The sequence below is a fragment of the Pseudophryne corroboree genome, chromosome 8, assembly GCF_028390025.1.
Source record: "Pseudophryne corroboree isolate aPseCor3 chromosome 8, aPseCor3.hap2, whole genome shotgun sequence".
NCBI classification, from domain to species: Eukaryota; Metazoa; Chordata; class Amphibia; order Anura; family Myobatrachidae; genus Pseudophryne; species Pseudophryne corroboree.
Genome location: NC_086451.1, coordinates 119,782,265 through 119,802,561, shown reverse-complemented (window position 1 = coordinate 119,802,561; position 20,297 = coordinate 119,782,265). Strand labels below are relative to the sequence as shown.

General features: G+C 43.6%; 1 protein-coding gene across 1 annotated transcript in view; it reads right to left on the bottom strand.

The window, feature by feature from the left end:
• BRINP1 (BMP/retinoic acid inducible neural specific 1) overlaps positions 1-20,297 on the bottom strand; it is a 375,138-nt gene that overhangs the window by 97,202 nt on the left and 257,639 nt on the right. Inside the window, exon 5 of the mRNA XM_063936905.1 lies at positions 3,691-3,796. Within this exon, the coding sequence (XP_063792975.1) occupies positions 3,691-3,796 (106 nt within the window). The remainder of the gene's footprint in view (positions 1-3,690; positions 3,797-20,297) is intronic.

The following is a 20,297-nucleotide window of genomic DNA, read 5'->3' as shown; positions in this document are numbered from 1 at the left end:
ATCATAATATAAAACAATTTTAATTCACTATGGTATATGGTTTGTGTTATCTACTTGCAACACAGATATTGATTAACTGGAACACTCTGTAACTACTTATTTAACCAATATTATTATAGAATCTTTAGTAGTCTAATGCCAGTTGATACTGAGAATATATATCAGTTTATTTACATTTTCGTTAAATATACTAAATTTACTTCAGTGACTGAATTAAAACTATCAAGCCATTATTTCTCAGAAAATATATTTTTTGTGCTTGACCAGATCTCAAAATACTGATAAGGCTTTAATCTCCATTTTAGACCACTTTCGATTATTCCTTTTTATTAACACATGGAAACCCCCCAAACTCCATGGCCCTTATCCAATTAGCCACTGTAATTTACTGCCCGGGGCTATCCTATTAGCATCAAAGCCAGTATTTATCGGGGGTTGAGGCAGGTGAAACGAAATCCTCAAAAAGTATGCTAAAATGCAGAGATCGCTGCCACAAAAAAAACAACATAGGTCTGTGGCTTTTCCCAGAACCTGTTTTTTGTGCAATATAGAGTATCTGGCGCACAAAAAAATGGGCTATAATTGGATCGCCTGATGATGACCATCGGGCAAAATTTGCAATAAAAGCCCATTTTTTTCATGCAAAGTGTATTAATACATAAAACAAGATAACATTTACCTATTGTTAAACTCATAAAGCAGTGGGTCTTAGGCTATTATCCTACATGCCTCTATTAAAATGTGCTACTATATCTGCTTATCCCTTTGGGTCTGTTATTTGCGGCTTTTGGGGCAGCTCACATTTTTACTAAGATACTATCACTGACTGAAGTATACAGTTGGCATCCAAGTTATGAGTTTTCTGTGCTAACATTGGGATTCACAAATATTAGAAAGCTGCTCAATCAGATGTAATATCAGTCAGGTGCTAAAAGGGAGGGGTAAATCTGTGTAAGAAAAAACTATTTGTGTTCACTAATGCACACTGAGTGAGTAATAATACTACATAATAAATCAGATAATACGGAGATCTTAGTTGCTTATATCTGCAGATATAGGGTTAAGCCCCCAGGCTGGGTGTGGGGTGCGGTGTCCCCTGTGTCGGTATGGCTGGGTGGCTTCAGGTCGGCACACCCTAACACTTTTTTAACACTCATGATTTTCCCTATCACTTTGTATATATTTTTGTATTTTAATCACACTTCACTTATATAGCACTTCTGTGCTTCTTATTAACCCTTATTAACTTTCACCTGTGTGCTGACCTGGGGTAGCCAACCTGTGCCGGCATGATGGGGTCCTGCGCCCCGGACCCATACCTAGTATTAGAGACCCCCAGTGACGGAGAAGCCTTGTCGATCGGCCTGGGGGCTTAACCTTATATTTGCAGATATACACAACTAAGATCTCCGTATTATCTGATTTATTATGTAGTATTATTACTCACTCAGTGTGCATTAGGGAACACAAATTGTTTTTTCTTACCTAAAATTGGGATTAAAATAAACTTCTGATATATTTATCACCTACAATTTAATGGTCAATCAGAGGTCAAACCCAGGACCACCATGACCTTCAACAGGCATGTTTATGTGACCAAATCTGGGAGGCATGGTCATACTGCTTTTCATATAAATGAAAGAATAATTTGCACATAATATTTCTCCTCCTCCACAGCTCTTGACCCGTTCAGACAATGCCAGGCCTGGGTATTAAGTACCCATCCCACCCTCTACACACCCCTGAGCAAACCAGGTGCTGAAACATTACTTGAAATACTACTGTATATTTATGGACAGAGGAGCCTCTTGGATGGGTGGTAGGCTGTGTGTTCATATCAATCTTCCACTATGCCGGAGTTTCATCCATGATTTTGATCTCAGAATTTGTACATACTGTATCCAGTAAAAAATCTGGAGTATGCTCATCAAAGCCATAATTCCAATTTTCCCAATTCCCATTCTCAGTGCTTGTGACAACCTTTGATTCCCTCCAAAAGCATCAAGTAGTCTTATCATTAAAAAGTTGTCCTTTTATTTTATTTTTTAATTCAAGTGAATAACAAGCATTTCGGCCCAAGTTACACTGCTCTCTTTTTATCTCTTGTATTGTGGTGTGTATTTTGAAGTCTTTTATTATCAAAAAACAAAATGTACATTTTGGGCAGTAACTTTAATCAAATGAAATTGGTTGAGCACAGTCACTTAAGCCTCACAAAAAGACTTGCTTTGTCACCAGCTCTGGGACGGCAGATATCAAGTGGCATGTTATACCACTTATGTATGTACACAGTATATATTATAGTCCTTCCCATCATACTGTAAGTCAGTGGGCAAGTGAATTCCTATGTGCACTCCTTTTGCACACTGCACCAACTTTATGTTTTTTGCTTTGTTGCATTTCTAGATTATGGAGATGTCTACCAAGAGTACGGGGTGCTTTAGAATGTGCTTGGGCAGCCCATCTAGAGGCGCTAAACAGTATGAGGACAAAGCAAAGGCATTTGTCAGTGCACATCCCATGTACTTTATAAATAAATATTAAATTGTGATATTTGCGTGACACTGTGTGCGCGGAACACATGCGCTCATGAGTCAAGCGGGAAGACTTGTGCTGCACACTATGCACACAGAAATGGATCTATTCCTGTTATCAGACTATCTTTTCAGAAATGTCCTCAGAAAGTTGGTTCCAGCGCAGGAGATAGCAAAATCTTTGCCTTCTTCTGCACATGCACCATCTTTTGGAAAACATGGCAGGAAATGTAGCACCAAACCCAGGTATAAGAAGGAGACTGTGCACTGGTCTCCTCATTTGCTAAAACACCTCTGGACCTAAGCCGCAGCGGACACCATAGCAGAGATATGGGGAAATAGATATCTCCCTTTTTAAGTGAACTGTATACACATACAATACAACTATGCTGTTTATCAGCACTATACAGGTTGAGTATCCCATATCCAAATATCCGAAATACGGAATATTCCGAAATACAGACTTTTTTGAGCGAGAGTGAAATAGTGAAACTTTTGTTTTCTGATGGCTCAATGTACACAAACTTTGTTTAATACACACAGTTATTAAAAATATTGTATTAAATGACCTTCAGGCTGTGTGTATAAGGTGTATATGAAACATAAATGAATTGTGTGAATGTAGACACACATTGTTTAATGCACAAAGTTATAAAAAATATTGGCTAAAATGACCTTCAGGCTGTGTGTATAAGGTGCATATAAAACATAAATGCATTATGTGCTTAGACTTAGATCCCACTGCCATGATATCTCATTATGGTATGCAATTATTCCAAAATACGGAAAAATCCGATATCCAAAATACCTCTGGTCCCAAGCATTTTGGATAAGGGATACTCAACCTGTATTAGAATTATGCAAAACATAAGTGTCATTTAGCTCTGAAAATTCTTTATTCTTGGCCCAGCCTATTGTTACTGTGGTGGAGATGTATAAAGCCTTCTGAAGAGTGGAGAAATGGACAAGTGAAGAAGTTGCCTCTATCAACCAATCAGCTTTGAGGCAGTATTTATCAAGTACATTCAATAAAATGATAGGTAAAAGCTGATTGATTGCTATGACTTGCCCACTTCTCCACTCTTAAGGCTTGATACATCTTCCTCAAAGTGTTGACATATATTATGCTTTTTCATGTATGTTTTTCTATACTCACCCTGAAGATGCAGTTTGCTTTCTGTGCTCTGCAACAGCACTGAGCTGACTGAATCCAGATTATCATAGCTGCTACATCCCAATGGCCCAGTACGAGTTTCAGTGACCTGCAGAGAGAGATGTGAAATGCGTCTGAGATCATGAACCCTGCAAAATTTTACCTTTACTTCCTTTTCATTTCTCATTTAAAGTAATGATGAAAATGCCACAGATACTATTATGCAAATAAATATATTTTCCTGCTGTTTTAAGGTAGAAAGACTGCAAACTTGGCTTTACGTTTCTGCATGACTGAAGTTTAATGTGTTGTAACAAATTGTCTGCAGCAATAGTTTGGGCTGTCTACTAAGGTTTGCTGTAGTGAAAAGAAAGAGGAGGGTGATATGATTACCAGATGATTATCTTTATTAAATGCATTTGATTAGGCAACATGATATTCCAGTACATAGGATAGAAAAAGAAAATATGTCTGAGAAGGCAGCACAAAACTTATCATCAACAATGTGCAATAACCCTGACAATTGGCAGGGCCATACATAGTGGTGTGGGAGAGGTGCCAATGTACAGAGCACAGGGCTCTTTGGGCATAACCGTGGCTGTCCTGTGACCCTTGCTTCACTGCAATTTGCAGCCAGTATTACGGCGGCAGTGCCACCCAGGGCACCCACTGGACACTCCAAGCAGGCACCTGCAGTCTGTGCAGCCACTCAGAGCATCCTCACAATATGCTGGACAGTACTGAACTTCCCGATGCTGGTGGCCCTGCCCCTCTGTGTGATGTCATGAAGTCATGCGCATAGGGGTGTGACTGGCAGAGGGCACCCCAGAGCCTTGTTACTGCATTGCAATTGGGTGAGCCTAAATCTTAAAAGAAAACAATGATTCCCTTTTATGTATGTACAAATTGACATTTCCCCAAATCCACCAGAGATTTCAGTATTTCTAATTTCTCTTATATTCTACCAATTAAGTTCAGAATATTTTTTGTTTAATTTACAGATATTCCAAGAATTACCAAAGCTTCCAAAAGAAAATGTGTAAAACATAACATAATTCAGGCACGTTATTAGATTACATAAACTGTAACAATAGCTTATTTATGATTTCCAAGCATACTGAGAAATAGTTGTGGGTTGATTTTATAAGCTACCGTACGGAAGACATGGAGCTACTGACTTTTTTTTTATGCTGTTAGCTTTACTCCAAACACCTTCACTTTCCACCATAGTCTCAATCTCCTGATATTTTTCCAAATGTAAAATGTAAGTTCCTAGTCTTTGTTACAGTACATTACTGTATGTTTCTTCACTAAGTTAGTAGGCCACTGGTTCCAAATGTGGCCAGTACCATCCAATTAGGGAGGTGGGTTGAATAATGCTAAATTAATCATTACTGTTTTGTGTTATAATTCTTTTCAATGGGTCAGGGACTCTAAGGATGTTTATGGAACCAAGGGAAAGTGGCCATAAAAAGCTTGGCTACCACTACTATGCTGTAATGCTATACTGCCCAGAGATAAGTGTTTTTAAAAATAAATAAATAATAATAATACTTTAAATAAGAGCTTTGAATAAAATATTAAAAAATTCTATGAAATAATATTAAGCATGTAATAATGAAATTAGTTGATCTATTTATTATGGAAATAGAACATTGTGGGGCTTAAGCAATTAGGAACGAAGCAAAAAATAGAGCAATTTAGCATCTTGGCAAAACCATGTTGTAGGGAGGCAAATTTAAAATGTGAAGACAAATTTAGAGTTGGGAAGGGGCGTGTAACATAGTAACATAGTTTCAGAGGTTGAAAAAAGACAATTTGTCCATCGAGATCAACCTGTTAGTGATCTCCTATACTTCAATATTTTGAATACTAATTTTAACTGTTGTGGATGTTTAACCGTTATGTCTATTTCTTTTTTTTTTCTTATTTCTTTTTATACTATTGTGCATGATTTACCCACCATAACCCTGTATATCCTTATCCAGTGGGAATTTATCCAGCCCATTCTTAAAAGCAATGACCGAGTCTGCCAATACTAGTCTCTTAGGCAGGAATTCCAAATACGTATTGTCCTTACTGTGAAGAAACCTTTTCATCTCTGTGTGCGAAAACTCCTCTCCACTAACCTATGCAGGTGTCCACCTGTGTTTTGTATTGCTCTTACCAGAAACAAATTCCCCGCAAGCTCTGTGTCTTAGCTGTATTCTAATTTCCATTGCAAAGCAAAGCTGCCCAGTATTTGCATGCTACATGCAAAAGCAGTCTGTAATTTCCCTATATGAAAAAAAAAATCTAATTAATTGATTCATTAATGCATGAGCACCCCTCTCGTTCCAAAATGGTTGCTCCTTTTCTGCTATGCTCCAATCTCTCTGTATAAGCCCATTTGTGTTTTATTGGTTTCACACAGAATTTATTATATCACTACATTTTAATGCAGAGAAATACAAGGGTCATGGTACTTTCTTGCCTAAGGACAAATACATTACAGAATTAAATGAATAGAGTTGACATTTCTTTAGAAGACAGGAGGTGAATTTCATAGGAAACTACTATTGTATTTAGACAGAAAAAGGAGATTTATGGTAAGAACTTACCTTTGTTACATCTCTTTCCGCGAGGTACACTGGGTTCCACAGGGATAACATCGGGGTGTAGAGTTGGATCTTGATCCGAGGCACCAACAGGCTAAAAGCTTTGACTGTTCCCGGGATGCCTAGCGCCGCCTCATCTATAACCCCGCCTCCGTGCACAGGAGCTCAGTTTTGTTAACCAGTCCAATGCAGTAGCAGGTAAAAGAGACGAAAACCATTAGTAGCCACATACACCACATTCTCACGACAGGAGAAGGTATCAGTGGCTAATGCCATACAAACCCAAAGAAGCTAAGTGCCACAGGGTGGGCGCCCTGTGGAACCCAGTGTACCTTGCACAAAGAGATTTAACCATGGCAAGTCTTACCATAAATCTCCTTTTCTGCAGTGGGGTACACTGGGGTTCCACAGGGATAACATCAGGGAAGTCCTAAAGCAGTTCCTCAAGGGAGGGGACGCACTGTAGCGGGCACAAGAACTCGGCGTCCAAAGGAGACATCTTGGGAGGCGGATGTATCGAAGGCATAGAACCTTATGAACGTGTTCACTGAGGACAACGTAGCCGCCTTGCACAATTGTTCAAGGGTCGCACCACGGCAGGCCGCCCAAGAAGGGCCAACAGACCGAGTAGAATGGGCTTTGATGGTAGCAGGAGCTGGAAGGCCAGCCCATACATAAGCATGTGCAATTACCATGTGCTTGTTAGCAGGCTAGCCACATTTGTGAAAACCAAAAAGGACAAAGAGGGAATCAGATCTCTGAAAATAAGCTGTCCTCTTCACATAAATACGGAGAGCCCGTACCACACCGAAAGACCGCTCTTTGGAGGATAAATCTGAAGAGGTAAAAGCTGGAACCACAATCTCTTGGTTAGGGTGGAAAAAGGACACCACCTTAGGCAGATAACCAGGGCGGGTTCTAAGAACTGCATGGTCACGGATGAAAAATCAGAAAGAGTTACCGACAGGACAAGGCACCCGAGTCTGAAACCCATCTAGCCGAGGCAATAGCCAGCAGAAACAAGACCTTAAGAGTAAGCCTCTTAAGGCCCACAGACTCAGGAGGTTCAAACGGAGACTCTTGTAAGGTGTCCAGAATGACCGACAAATCCCATGGAGCCAAAGGCGGGACATAAGGAGGTTGAATCCGTAAAACACCTTGAGTGAAAGTATAAACGTCAGGCAAAGACGCAATTTTTCTCTAAAACCACACCGACAAGGCAGAAATATGAACCTTGAGGGAAGCCAGACGAAAGGCCTAAGTCCAGGCCCTGTTGCAGGAGAGCCATAAGTTTGGTAGTACTGAACTTGCATACATCATAATTGTGATTCGCACACCAGGTAAAGTAAGAATTCCAGACCCTATGATAAATCTGAGCAGAAGTGGGTTTACGGGCCTTCAACAGTTTGAATGACCGCCTCAGAAAAACCTTTGGCCCTCAGTACGGAAGCTTCAAGAGCCACGCCTCAAAGCCAGCCGGGCCAAATCCTGGTAGACACAAGGGCCCTGAATCAGGAGATCTGGGCACTGCGGGAGCAGAAGAGGACGCTCCATCAATAGACCTTGCAGGTCTGAGAACCAATGCCATCTGGACCACGCTGGAGCGATTAGAAGTAGTATTCCTCCTTCTTGCTTGAACTTCCTTATCACCCTGGGCAGAAGTAATACCGGAGGGAACACGTACGGCAGTCGAAAGTTCCGTGGAAATGCCAGTGCGTCCATGAACGCTGCTTGAGGATCCCTTGACCTTGCTCCGAAGACCGTCTCTGTGTGATTGTGTCGAGACGCCATCCGGTCTACATCTGGTAAACCCCACTTGTCCACGAGGAGTTGAAAGACCTCCGGATGAAGGCTCCACTCTCTGGTGTGCACATCCTGATGACTGAGGAAGTCCACTTCCCAGTTTAGGACCCCCAGAATGAACACTGCCGATATGGCTGGCAGATGGCGTTCCACCCAACGAAGAACCTTTGACACTTCCATCAGTGCTTTGCGGCTTCGGGTACCGCCTTGAAGATTTATGTATGCCACCGTGGTGGCATTGTCCGACTGTACCTGAACAGGTCTGTTCTGTACTAGAGGCAGGTCTAGTGTCAATGCACTGAACACCGCCCGCAATTCCAGAATGTTTATCGGGAGGAGGGATTCCTCCCTGGTCCACCAACCCTGAAGAGAGTGTTGCTCCAACACCACACCCCAACCCCGCAGACTGGCATCCGTCATCAGAAGTAACCCAGTTGTAGATCCAGAATGGACGACCCCTGCTCAGTTGTTGGTCCTGCAGCCACCAGGTCAGTGACAGACGGACCTCCGGAGTCAAGGATATTATGTGAGACCTGATCCGGTGAATCAGGCCATCCCATTCAGAGATAATTAACATCTGCAGAGGGCGGGAATGAAATTGAGCGTACTCCACCATGTCGAAAGCCGACACCATGAGGCCTAGTACTTGCATCGCCGAGTGTATTAACACACGAGGACGAGAGAGGAAGCATCTTATCTTGTCCTGAAGCTTCAAGACCTTCTCCGGAGACAAAAACAACCGCTGTTTGCGGGTGTCCAATAGTGCTCCCAGGTGCACCATGCTCTGAGCAGGAACCAGGGATGACTTCTTCCAGTTGATGAGCCACCCGTGGGCTTGCAGGAATTGGGCCGTCAGTTCCAGATGACGAAGGAGAACCTCTGGAGAGTTTGCAAGGATCAAAAAGTCGTCGAGATACGGCATGATCCTGATACCTTGACGGCAGAGTAGGGCCGTCATGACCGCCATGACCTTGGTGAAAACTCGAGAAGCCAATGTCATACCAAAAGGCAAGGCCTGGAATTGAAAATGTAGGTTGCCAATAGCAAAATGCAGGTATTGTTGATGCGACACTGCAATAGGTATATGCAGGTAAGCATCCTGTATGTCCAGTAATACCATATATTCCTTGGGCTCCAAGGCCAGAACAATAGAGTGAAGAGTTTCCATACGGAGTTTGGAGACTTTCACAAATTTGTTCAAAGACTTGAGGCTGAGAATGGGCCGGGAAGATCCATTCAGTTTCGGAAATAGGAACAGCGTTGAATAGTACCCCCTGCCTCTTTGAGCCAGAAGCACCGTCACTACCAGTCCTGTGTCCAGGAGGGATTGTACCACCAAATGGAGAGTTTTTGCTTTTACCAGATCCAAAGGGACGTTTCTGGAGCAAAACTGGCGAGGTGGACGTGTCTTGAGAGAGATGGCGTATCCGTGAGAAACGACTTCCCTTACCCAGACGTCCAAAGTGGTCTGTGGCCATACCTGAGAAAACCATAGAAGTCGGCATCCCACCCTGGGATCGACCAGGGGGAGGCCCACCCCGTCATGCAGCAGGCTTGTCTGTTTTGGCAGCAGGCTGATGGGCAGCCCAGGCAGGTTTAGGTTTGGGCTTAGTGGATTTGGAAGGGCGAGCCTATTTCGGGTACACCTGACCCTTTGCTTTACCTGGAGGTCGAAAGGAATGAAAGGAAGTACTCTTAGCCTTTGGAGCCAAAGGAGTAGTACTAGGTAGACATGCAGTCTTAGCAGATGGTAAGTCAGCGACAATAATGTTGAGATCTTCCACAAAAAGGATGTTTCCCTTAAAAGGGATAACCTCCAAGGTCTTTTTCGAGTCCAGATCTACAGACCAGGTCCGCAACCAGAGGATCCGGCGAGCCAGAATAGACGTGGTAGATGCTTTGGCCACCAGGATACCTGCATCAGATGCTGCCTCCTGAATATAATGAGAGGCTGTAACACTGTAAGAAAGATGCTGTTTAGCATTGTCAGGAAAATTAGACGGTAGTTCGCTTCAATTTCCTGAACCCAGGCCTCTATAGCTTTAGCAGCCCAAGAGGCCACAATAGTAGGCCTATGGACAGCTCCAGCAAGAGTGTAAATGGACTTCAAGCAACCCTCGACACGCTTATCCGTCGGTTCCTTCAGAGAGGTGACGGTAGTGACAGGCAGAGCAGATGATACCACCAGACATGCAACCTGTGAGTCCACCGGTGGCGGTGTTTCCCAATTTTTGCTTAACTCTGCAGCGAGGGAATAATGAGCTAACATCTTCTTTAGACAGAGAGAATTTCTTTTCTGGATATTCCCAGGATTCCTGACGTATGTCAACTAAATAGTCAGAATGTGGTAAAACTAACTTAGTAACCTTCTGACGCTTAAACTTATCTGGTTTCTTAGAGGGTGTCAAAGTCAGAAAAATATCTCTATGCACACTGCCATATTTGCACCTCACACAGGTCTGCGCTGCGCATGCGTGCGCTCTCCCGTGCGTGCGCATACTCGCTGTTGCGGGCACCCGCGGGCGCGCGGTATGTGCATTTACGGTAGAGTTCATGTGTTCGTAGCGTGCGACTCAATCGTTACATATTTCCACTATATAATGTATTTTGTAGATCATGGTCCCTTTGATAGATTCTGAAAGTTTGGTTAAGGTAGAATGTTCATGAACAGAGAAATCCCTCTTTGTTTGATACGAAGGGTCAGACAGGAGTAAAACAGCTTTTAGGTTAATAAGGTTACACTGTGTTGCATCTACACCCTATCTCTACACCAAGGTTTTACAGCATATTACATTGTTTATGGTTTAGATTTAAAGGTTTAACATTGTGAGCGTCAGCGCCGCTGGTGATCTCCTCGTGGTCCCGAGCGTCCGCTACGTTATAGCGAATCATTACGTTAGTCGGCAGCCAATAGCGTGCCTGCCTGTGATCTCTCGGCCGTGAGCGAACGTGACGCTTGAGCGTCTCGACCACGGTTAAGCGATCGTTACGCAACGAGCGTACCCTTACGGTACTCCATACGTAAATAGCGTACAGTGTTCTTAGACCTCATAAAGGGTTTTATATAAGATAAATATTTAGCTTTATCAATTGGCGGCTCGTCCTGTCCTTCACATATCTCTGCTAGGTAATTTCAGCAGACATTATCCAGCAGCAAAGGGCGGGAGGTCATATTCCTCGTAGTGCTGTTTGGATAAGCGTCTGCTTCGCTTAGTAAAGGGTGCTGAAGGAATCCGGAACCGGAGGTAAGAACAACACGCTAGTGTCTTTTAAAACTGTTTATTTCTGTCTTGCGTACACACGCACATATCTGCATTTCTTTTTTCATTCGTGTATTTTCATATATCACCCTCCTGTTTGCCATTTTATAATTGATAAAACGTGCTAAGAGAGATTTGTCGCTATTTCATAGTTAAAGTGTAAAACCCACATGCAACTCTACCCAAGGTAAAAGGAGAGATTGGTGTGTTGCGCGGTAGACGATCGAGGATCATCTACATTGATAAAAGTGTTAGTTGTGTTACGGTGGACATTGGTTTTGTGTACACGTGTCTCTAACAAAGGGCTGAGACTCGCGTACGCCAAGGCCGACGCACGCAGCGTAAATTACGCAACGGAGAGTCTGGGTACGCCCACGTAACTCAAGTCACAGGACAGTGTTGATTTTTAAATAGCGCATCAGGCGATAAATAGCGCAACAGGCGATAAGTAGCACATCAGGCGATAAATAGCGAAAAATCTATTTTAGTGTCCGAAATTTAGATTAACAGATCCTTCTCCAAATTCACAACACATCTGGTCTAAAGAAAATTTCTGCGCAGAAATAGAAATAGAAGCAAAAGTGTACGTGTGGTGAGTGAGTGTTTTTGTATATATAAGTTTATACAATTTTACAGGTTGAACCACAAGAAGTCGAGTTCTCGCAGAGGTACATACATGTAAGTGACGTGCATGGTGGCTAGGGAGGCATCTCTGGTTAAACATAAAATTTGAGCAGTAGAGAATAGTAGACCAGGAGGTCATACTACAGACCGGGAGGTCCAGGTACAGCAGACTAAGAAGTCTGCCATAAAAGAGAAAAGGGCACAACCCAGGGGGTTGGTGCAAAACCCATATAGGCCAATAAAGCTCTGGCTGAAGGAATTCGCAGCCGAAATTTTCGATTCCACTAGTCGCTCAGCACATAAGATTAGTTGCTTATGTGCTGAACGATTGTACCGCACGTAATTGTGTACATTAGTTAATCTGACCAGTACCATTTGTGTACAAACCCGGTCGTAAAACTATTTGTACACTCTGATGTGATTTGTGTAATTTTTTATTTTCTGAAGGGAAGTTCGCTGGTCACTCAGGAATTGTCCAACAACCAATAGTTACTGGAAAGAGTAAGTGTTCTGCGGATATCCCTCGCATGTTCCAGTAAATAGAGGTTCATAGGGGCCCTGGGTCGAGTACGCCAGCACTAAAGCAGTGTGTGGGTCGTATTGGTCGGCGTGGGCGAGTGAGTGGGGTACTCGGTAAACCGCCACCGTCAGCCTATCGTGAACATTTTGGTTTTTGTAAGGGTTCGCTGAAGACCCTGAAATAAGGTCAGAGGTGGTGAAAGCAACGCCTGCAAGTTATGGGGGCCAATTGTTCAGGAAGGGGGCGATCAACCTCGGTTCGGGTTGATTCAGTAAACCGACCAGTCGGGTCGGCAAGGTACGTAATGTGTGAAAAATATGGTTCACATACAGAGGTTTTATGTGATGAATGGGAGAGAATGACAGTGCATGACGGGGAGAAATTCCCAAGAGTAGGTAGCTTTAGATCAGAAGTGTTGCAAAATTTAAGGAGGAGGATATGTCTCATTAAATCAACAAAGAGACGAATCCAACATTATGATTATTTGCAGTTATGGCAACCGGAGGGTGAAATACAGAGAGGATTGGCTCTGGCAGCGGGATCTAATCCTATCAAGAAATTGATAGCGACAGCCCCGCCGCCACCATACATATCAGGAGAGAAATTGGTTGCGGAGAATGACGCATTAGGGTGTAACAAACAAACACTTAGCAACTGTGTAAATGTTAATAAGTTAACTAATGCAAGTATTAACCCGTGCAAGTTGTACCCTGTTTTGAACTTTCCCCAGGAGTGTGATCAAGAGGACGAATCGGCAACAATATCGGCGCTCTCTCTAGCAGCCACCATAGCAGAGACAACAGTAGGCACGGCTCCACCCACGAGATTAGTAACAAAAGCCCCTAGCGGAGGGATAGGTGAGGTCGTATCTACAGGTAAGTACGGCACCATACACTATGCTGAAACCATTTCACCACAGGCTGTAGAACCTACACAGAGTGATGTTAGTAAACTTAATCCTGTTAGGGTAATAGCAGTGCCAAATGGGAAAACTGACACGACAGGAATTACTCCTGTTAGGAACATTGCCATGTACAGCCCATTTTCCCGAATGGAATTAAGAACCATAGTGTCTGAGTTCCCTGACCCTAGGAAAGACTTAGTTGCCAGCCAGAAATACATCAGAGACCTAGGAAACACTTTAGAGCCCAATAACAAAGACTGGCAGGTATTGCTGAGGGCATGTTTACCCTCCAATGTCGACGCAACTCAATTTTTGGCTGACTGTGGATTAGATCAGGATATACCTCTTACAGATGTGTACAACAAAGATAACGTAAAAAGAATAAGTTTACAGTTAAAAGAGTATTTCCCAGCGGTAGTTAAGTGGAACAAGATTTTCTCCATTAGACAGAAAGAGTCAGAAACTGCTGCAGAATATTTTCACAGGGCATTACTAGAAATGGCAAAGTACACAGGTATAGAGGACATTAAAACAAACATAAACCATTGAGAAGTAGCAGTATCTGTACTAATGGATGGGTTAAAATAGACATTAAAGACAAGAGTACAGACCACGCAACCATGTTGGCGAGGTCTGTCGGTGGCTACTTTGAGAGAGGCTGCTATTGATCACGACCGGAATATCACCCGACACAGGGAGTCCCAAGGTGATAAGTTAATGGCCGTAAGTATACAGGCCCTGACCACAAGGCAGCCTTTGTATAAATCACCAAACCCTGTGGGTAAGTCAAATGTGGTAACTTGTTTTTCATGTCATAGACAGGGACACATGGCACGAGACTGTAGAGTGAAAAATTCACAAAACTCATATCAACCCCCTAGACAACGACACGACACACGACATTGGGAGCAAGGTCCGCAGAGACGGAGTTATGAGCCACATACAGGGGAAACAAAAAGATACCCCCCGAACAGAGACTGGCAAGCCACTGGTAGTTCCCATTGCACCCCTTCACAAGTAGTTGCTGCCAGCGGGATTCAGGGAGGTCACCATACCCAATAGGGGTGTGGCCATACCTGTAATCTGCAGCCAGTAAAATTGATTGCAAATCTTGGAAGTGAACCAGAAATTGCAATCAATGTAGCTGGTAAATCATTAAACTTTCTTGTAGACACAGGGGCGGCCAAATCAGTGATAAATTCGACAGTGGGCATGAGAACCACTGGTAAGACAATTCCAGCCATAGGGGTAACGGGAGTAGTCCAGCACTACCCTGTTAGCAAACCAGCCGAGATTACAGTAGGGCCGTTACATACCAAGCATTCCTTTTTGCTAGCTGCATCGGCACCGACTAATCTCCTGGGAAGAGACTTATTGTGCAAAATGGGGTGCGTCATTTATTGTACTCCTGAAGGTGTATTCTTGGACATACCTGAGAATCACGCTCAGGAAGTGCGAGACATGTTAGACTCCCCGTCAAAATTAATGTCACATACCGTTATGACAAATAGGACTCCATCCCAAGTAGAGGAAATGACATCCCAGATACCAGAGTCACTTTGGACTAAAGATGGACAGGACACTGGATTAATGGCAAACGTAGCTCCGGTAGTGGTACAAGTAAAAGATGGTAGGATAGCTCCAAAAATCCCACAGTACCCTCTGAAGCCAGAGGTGGAGTTAGGAGTTTATCCCGTAATAGAGCGCTTGCTACAACAGGGCATTCTGGTAAGAACGTCCAGCACTGCCAATAGTCCCATCTTCCCTGTTAAAAAGAGTGGGGGGAGGGGTTACCGGCTAGTGCAGGATCTAAGGGGGATTAACAAAATAGTTGAGAGTCAGTTCCCCGTAGTGCCAAATCCAGCTGTCATCCTTATGCAAATCCCTCCCACTGCGAAATTTTTCACTGTTATTGACCTCTGCTCCGCTTTCTTTTCGGTACCTCTGCACCCTGACAGCCAATACTTGTTTGCATTCACATACAGAGGAGTCCAATACACATGGACTCGATTACCACAAGGTTTCATAGACAGTCCAAGTATCTTTTCCCAGGCTTTGCATGATTGTTTACAGTCTTTCCAACCAGAGAGTGGATCAGTATTAATACAGTACGTGGATAATCTACTACTGTGTTCTGATTCATTGGAAGCATCCCTGAAGGATACGAAACAGCTCCTGTTTCATCTTTCAGACACAGGACACAAGGTTTCCAAAGACAAGTTGCAATTATGCCAAACTAAGGTAAAATATTTGGGACACTGTCTAACACAAGGACTGAGACACCTGACCGCTGATAGAATTCAAGCAATTAGAGACATGACTGCCACAAACCCAGCAACAGATCAGAACATTTTTAGGAATGTGTGGGTATTGCCGTAACTGGATCCCAGGGTTTTCCATTCTAGCATTACCTTTGCAGGAGATGGTCTCCTCAAACAAACCTGAGCGGATTTCGCATACAGACGAGTCCGAGATGGCATTTGAGAGACTTAAACAGTGCCTAACGCAGGCACCAGCATTAGGTATGCCAGACTATGGGAAACCCTTTGAGCTGTACGGAACAGAAAGTGCTGGTTGCGCGGCAGGCGTCTTAACCCAAAAGCACGGTGATGCCAGCAGGCCGGTAGCATACAACAGCGCTCAGCTAGACACGGTAGCGCGATCCCTCCCCACATGCTTGCGAAGCGTTGCTGCGATAGCATTGCTAGTAACGAAAAGCGAAGATGTAGTGCTAGGTCACAATCTCACAATTCATACAACACATGCAGTGTCAGCCTTGCTAAATTCTGCCCAAACCAGGCACGTCTCATCAGCGCGGTTTACAAGATGGGAATTGGCACTAATGGCCCCCGTAAACATCACCATAAGGAGATGCAGTGCATTAAATCCTGCAACATATCTCCCAGGTGTGCCTGGACAGGCACAAAGGGTGGAGGATGAGAGTGGTGGGGAAGGAGAATTTAACACAAAGGAAGACACACATGATTGTATGGAATATTTGACCCAAAATTTTACCACAAGGCCTGACATCAGTGACAATCCACTGGAAGATGTAGATCTAACTTTCTACACGGATGGTAGTTGTCACAGACAGTCAGACTCGGGAGACTTGTGTACTGGATACGCAGTCGTAGATGACCAAGGCACCATAGAAGCGGAACCGCTAGGCCCACCTCACTCAGCCCAGGTTGCTGAACTGGTCGCCCTAACCAGAGCATGTGAATTGGCTAAGGGCAAATCAGCCAATATCTACACCAACTCTAGATACGCATTCGGGGTAGTCCATGATTTCGGAGCCCTATGGCGCCTCAGAAATTTCATGACGGCAGCTGGTACACCGATAGCGCATGCAGCTCACATCAAAAGGCTTCTAAAAGCGATACAGGAACCCGACAGAGTGGCTGTTATCAAGTGTAAAGCACACACATATAGCCAGGACCCAGTATCACTTGGTAACAGCCGAGCAGACGAAGCAGCTAAGTTAGCAGCTGGTACCCCCAGACAGACAGACACCACACAACTGATGGTATTTAATACCATCAACACACAGAAGTTGTGTGAGATGCAAAATTTGTGTTCCACACAGGAAAAGGCAGTCTGGAAGGCAAAGGGATATGGCCAGGAGTCCTCAGGACTCTGGACGGATGGACAAGGTAAACCGGTGGCCCCCAGAGCATATCTCCCATGTTTAGCTGAGGCAGGTCACGGGCTGACTCATCTGGGCAAGGAGGGAATGTGCAAGTTGGTAAGAGCATATTGGTGCGCCCCAGGATTTTCATCTCATGCAGGTAAGAGAGCAATGTCATGCCTTACCTGTTTGAGAAAGAACATCGGAAAAGCAATACCAACAGAACCATCTAATATCCCACCTGCAGGCGGCCCTTTCCAGGTAATACAGATTGACTTCATTCAATTACCCCCTTGTCGAAATTTGAAATATGTACTTGTTTGTATAGATGTTTTCTCAAATTGGGTCGAAGCATTTCCTGCGGCCACAAATACCGCTATGTTTACTGCTAAGAAAATTGTGCAGGAATTTGTATGTAGATATGGTATCCCTAGAATAATTGAAAGTGATAGGGGTACCCATTTCACAGGTGATGTCTTTCAAGGAATGTGTAAGTTGATGGGAATTGATAGCAAGCTGCACACTCCATACCGTCCACAGGCGAGTGCGAAGGTAGAAAGAGTGAACAGCACTATTAAAAATAAACTGAGCAAAGTTATGGCAGAGACAGGATTGACATGGCCAGAAGCTCTACCCATTGTACTGTATAGCATCAGAACCACTCCCAGGTCCCCTCTTAATCTGTCTCCCTTTGAAATCTTGTTTGGTCGACAACCGCATGTTATGATTAACCCTCAGGATGATTTGAAGTGTAACAATGAAGTGACTGTAAAGTACTTGGTTAATATGAGTAAACAGCTAAGGAATCAAAATGATAATTTGAAGTTGGTGATTCCTGATTTACCAGATAGTAATTGTCATGACATTGAACCTGGGGATTATGTAATGATACGGAATTTTCTACGCTCAGGTTGCCTTATTGACAGATGGGAAGGACCATACCAAGTCTTATTGACTAGCACTACAGCATTGAAAGTTGCCGAGAGAGAGACTTGGGTTCATTCGTCCCATTGTAAGAAGGTTGCTGATCCAGAGAGGTCCCGTGATAAGGAACAGACGGTAGAGGAAGTTGTATCACTGGAGTGTCTGTTCCAGGAGGACTGAGGCGGCACCTGAGCATTGAGAATCACAAGATCAAAAGCAGTTGTCGATTCCCTGTTCCCTTTTATTGTTTTTCTCCACTCCCCATCCCCCCCTCCCTCAAATTATTTTTTCCCCTTCTCATTCTTCTTCGTTTCCTCCTATAAGATGGACTTGCCCCAAGAGACTGTGATCCGGATTTTCCTGTTGACCATGATGTTGACCAGAGCAGTCTGTTCCGGCGAGAGTACCATGGAGGTCGAGAGAGGTTCTGGAATGGGTTCTGATGACAGAGATGGAGGCGTAGTTTTCCGAGAACAACATAATCAACAAGCAAAGGCGAGTATCAGAAAACGATCCGATAGCATTGACCATAGAAGGAATTGTGAAGGATTGTTAGCTGAAGAAAACTGTATCTGTAGGCTCTGTGACAACGTAGTTGAGGATGGGTGCATCAAGAAATGCCAATCCAGTTTTAATATCCACATAGACCGGCATCCCTTGAGTGACTATCACTCCTTAGTGGGTAGTGTGTTAAATCAAACAGATTGTTGGGTATGCTCTCAAGTACCTCAAGGTCATAGCAAATCAGGACTAGTACCATTTCCTTTAACGATAGGGGAGGTACTTGAGCTAAGTGGTGGGAGGCCGGTGGACAGGAGGTTTAATATCTCCAGTCCTCCTAGTTTGAAGCTCCACCAATATCATGTGGATAGATCCCTCATATGTTTTAACATTTCCAATCCCCGAAAGCCGGGAAATTGGGAAGTGTCATGGAGTAACCAAACCATGACCTTTTCATATAGAGCAGATAGAATGCCGACAGACACAGAGCTTGTACGCCACATAGCCAGTAGAGGAAAATCTTTCCGATATAGGTATACCCTAGGAAATAGGATTACGAGAGTTGGAGAGGTATCACCAGGATACTGTGCACATATCGTACAAGCTGATACGTGTACTAGACAGATGGGAGAATTAGGGTTAGGAGATTTAACATGGAAGATGTGTAATATGGTTATGTCCTACTCCGTCCCATATGTTCTCCCCGATGATGCATATTTCATATGCGGGAGGAAGGCGTATAAGTGGCTTGCCCCAAACTCTGAAGGATTGTGTTATATTGGAAAAGTACTGCCTGAAGTAATGACTGTATCACATGCCAAAATGAAAGATATACACCGTGTTGCCCAAGCTCCTTATACTCACACCCATTACGAGCACGTAGTTAAACGGCACCTGATAGAAAGAACAGAGCATCCGGCCTCTGACATGATCCATGAATCCACCGGGATTCAGTTTCTAATCGCGTTAGATTTCACTCGCACCGCCAGAGGAGTGTTGAATTATAAATACATATCTGCGCTCGCAAATTTGTTAGACAATATCACAGAAATGTATGATGACACGTTTAGGTATACTGGAAGAGAACTTCAAGCTTATAAAACAGAACTGGTTCAGCATAGAATGATTCTCAATTATCTCACGGCAGTAACAGGTGGATATTGTGTCACACTGGCAACGCAGTACGGCGTGAAATGTTGCACATATATTACAAATAGTACCGAGGACCCGGTCGAGGTCATAGACCAAAAGATGGACGATATTCTCCAACTGAAGTGGGAATTTCGCAGGAGACACAATCTCACTCTTGCTGCTGTAGGTAATGAGCTGACTGGTTGGGTGTCATGGTTGAACCCGCGAAATTGGTTCTCTGGTTTAGGAGAATGGGCTCAAGGAGTCATAATGGATGTAGGGAAGTTTCTCCTATGTATCTTAGGTGTTATCATAACGATTGGCTTGATATTTAGATGCGGTCAGGCTTTAATGAAGTGCAAACGAAGTACCAGGGTGATGAGTTTAAGGAGTGAGGAAATTGTAATTCCAATGGATTTGATTTATGACCCAAATGTAGAAACAATGATGTGATGAAAATGCGATTTCTACGGTCCGTTTCTTTCACCTGTTTTTCCGTTTTCCTCCAAGGTAAAAAGACCCACTTGGAAGAGGAATTTGATGAGCCGATATACAGACAACAGATGGATTAAAGAAGAAGTTTTGACAACCTGATACGCAGATTTTTGATGAACTTTGCCATAGATCCCCAGTTTCCCTAGAAATTTTAAAATTACGCTAGCCCAACACTTTTGTAAATCTATGGACATTGACAAAGCTTTTGCTCGCACCTTATGGG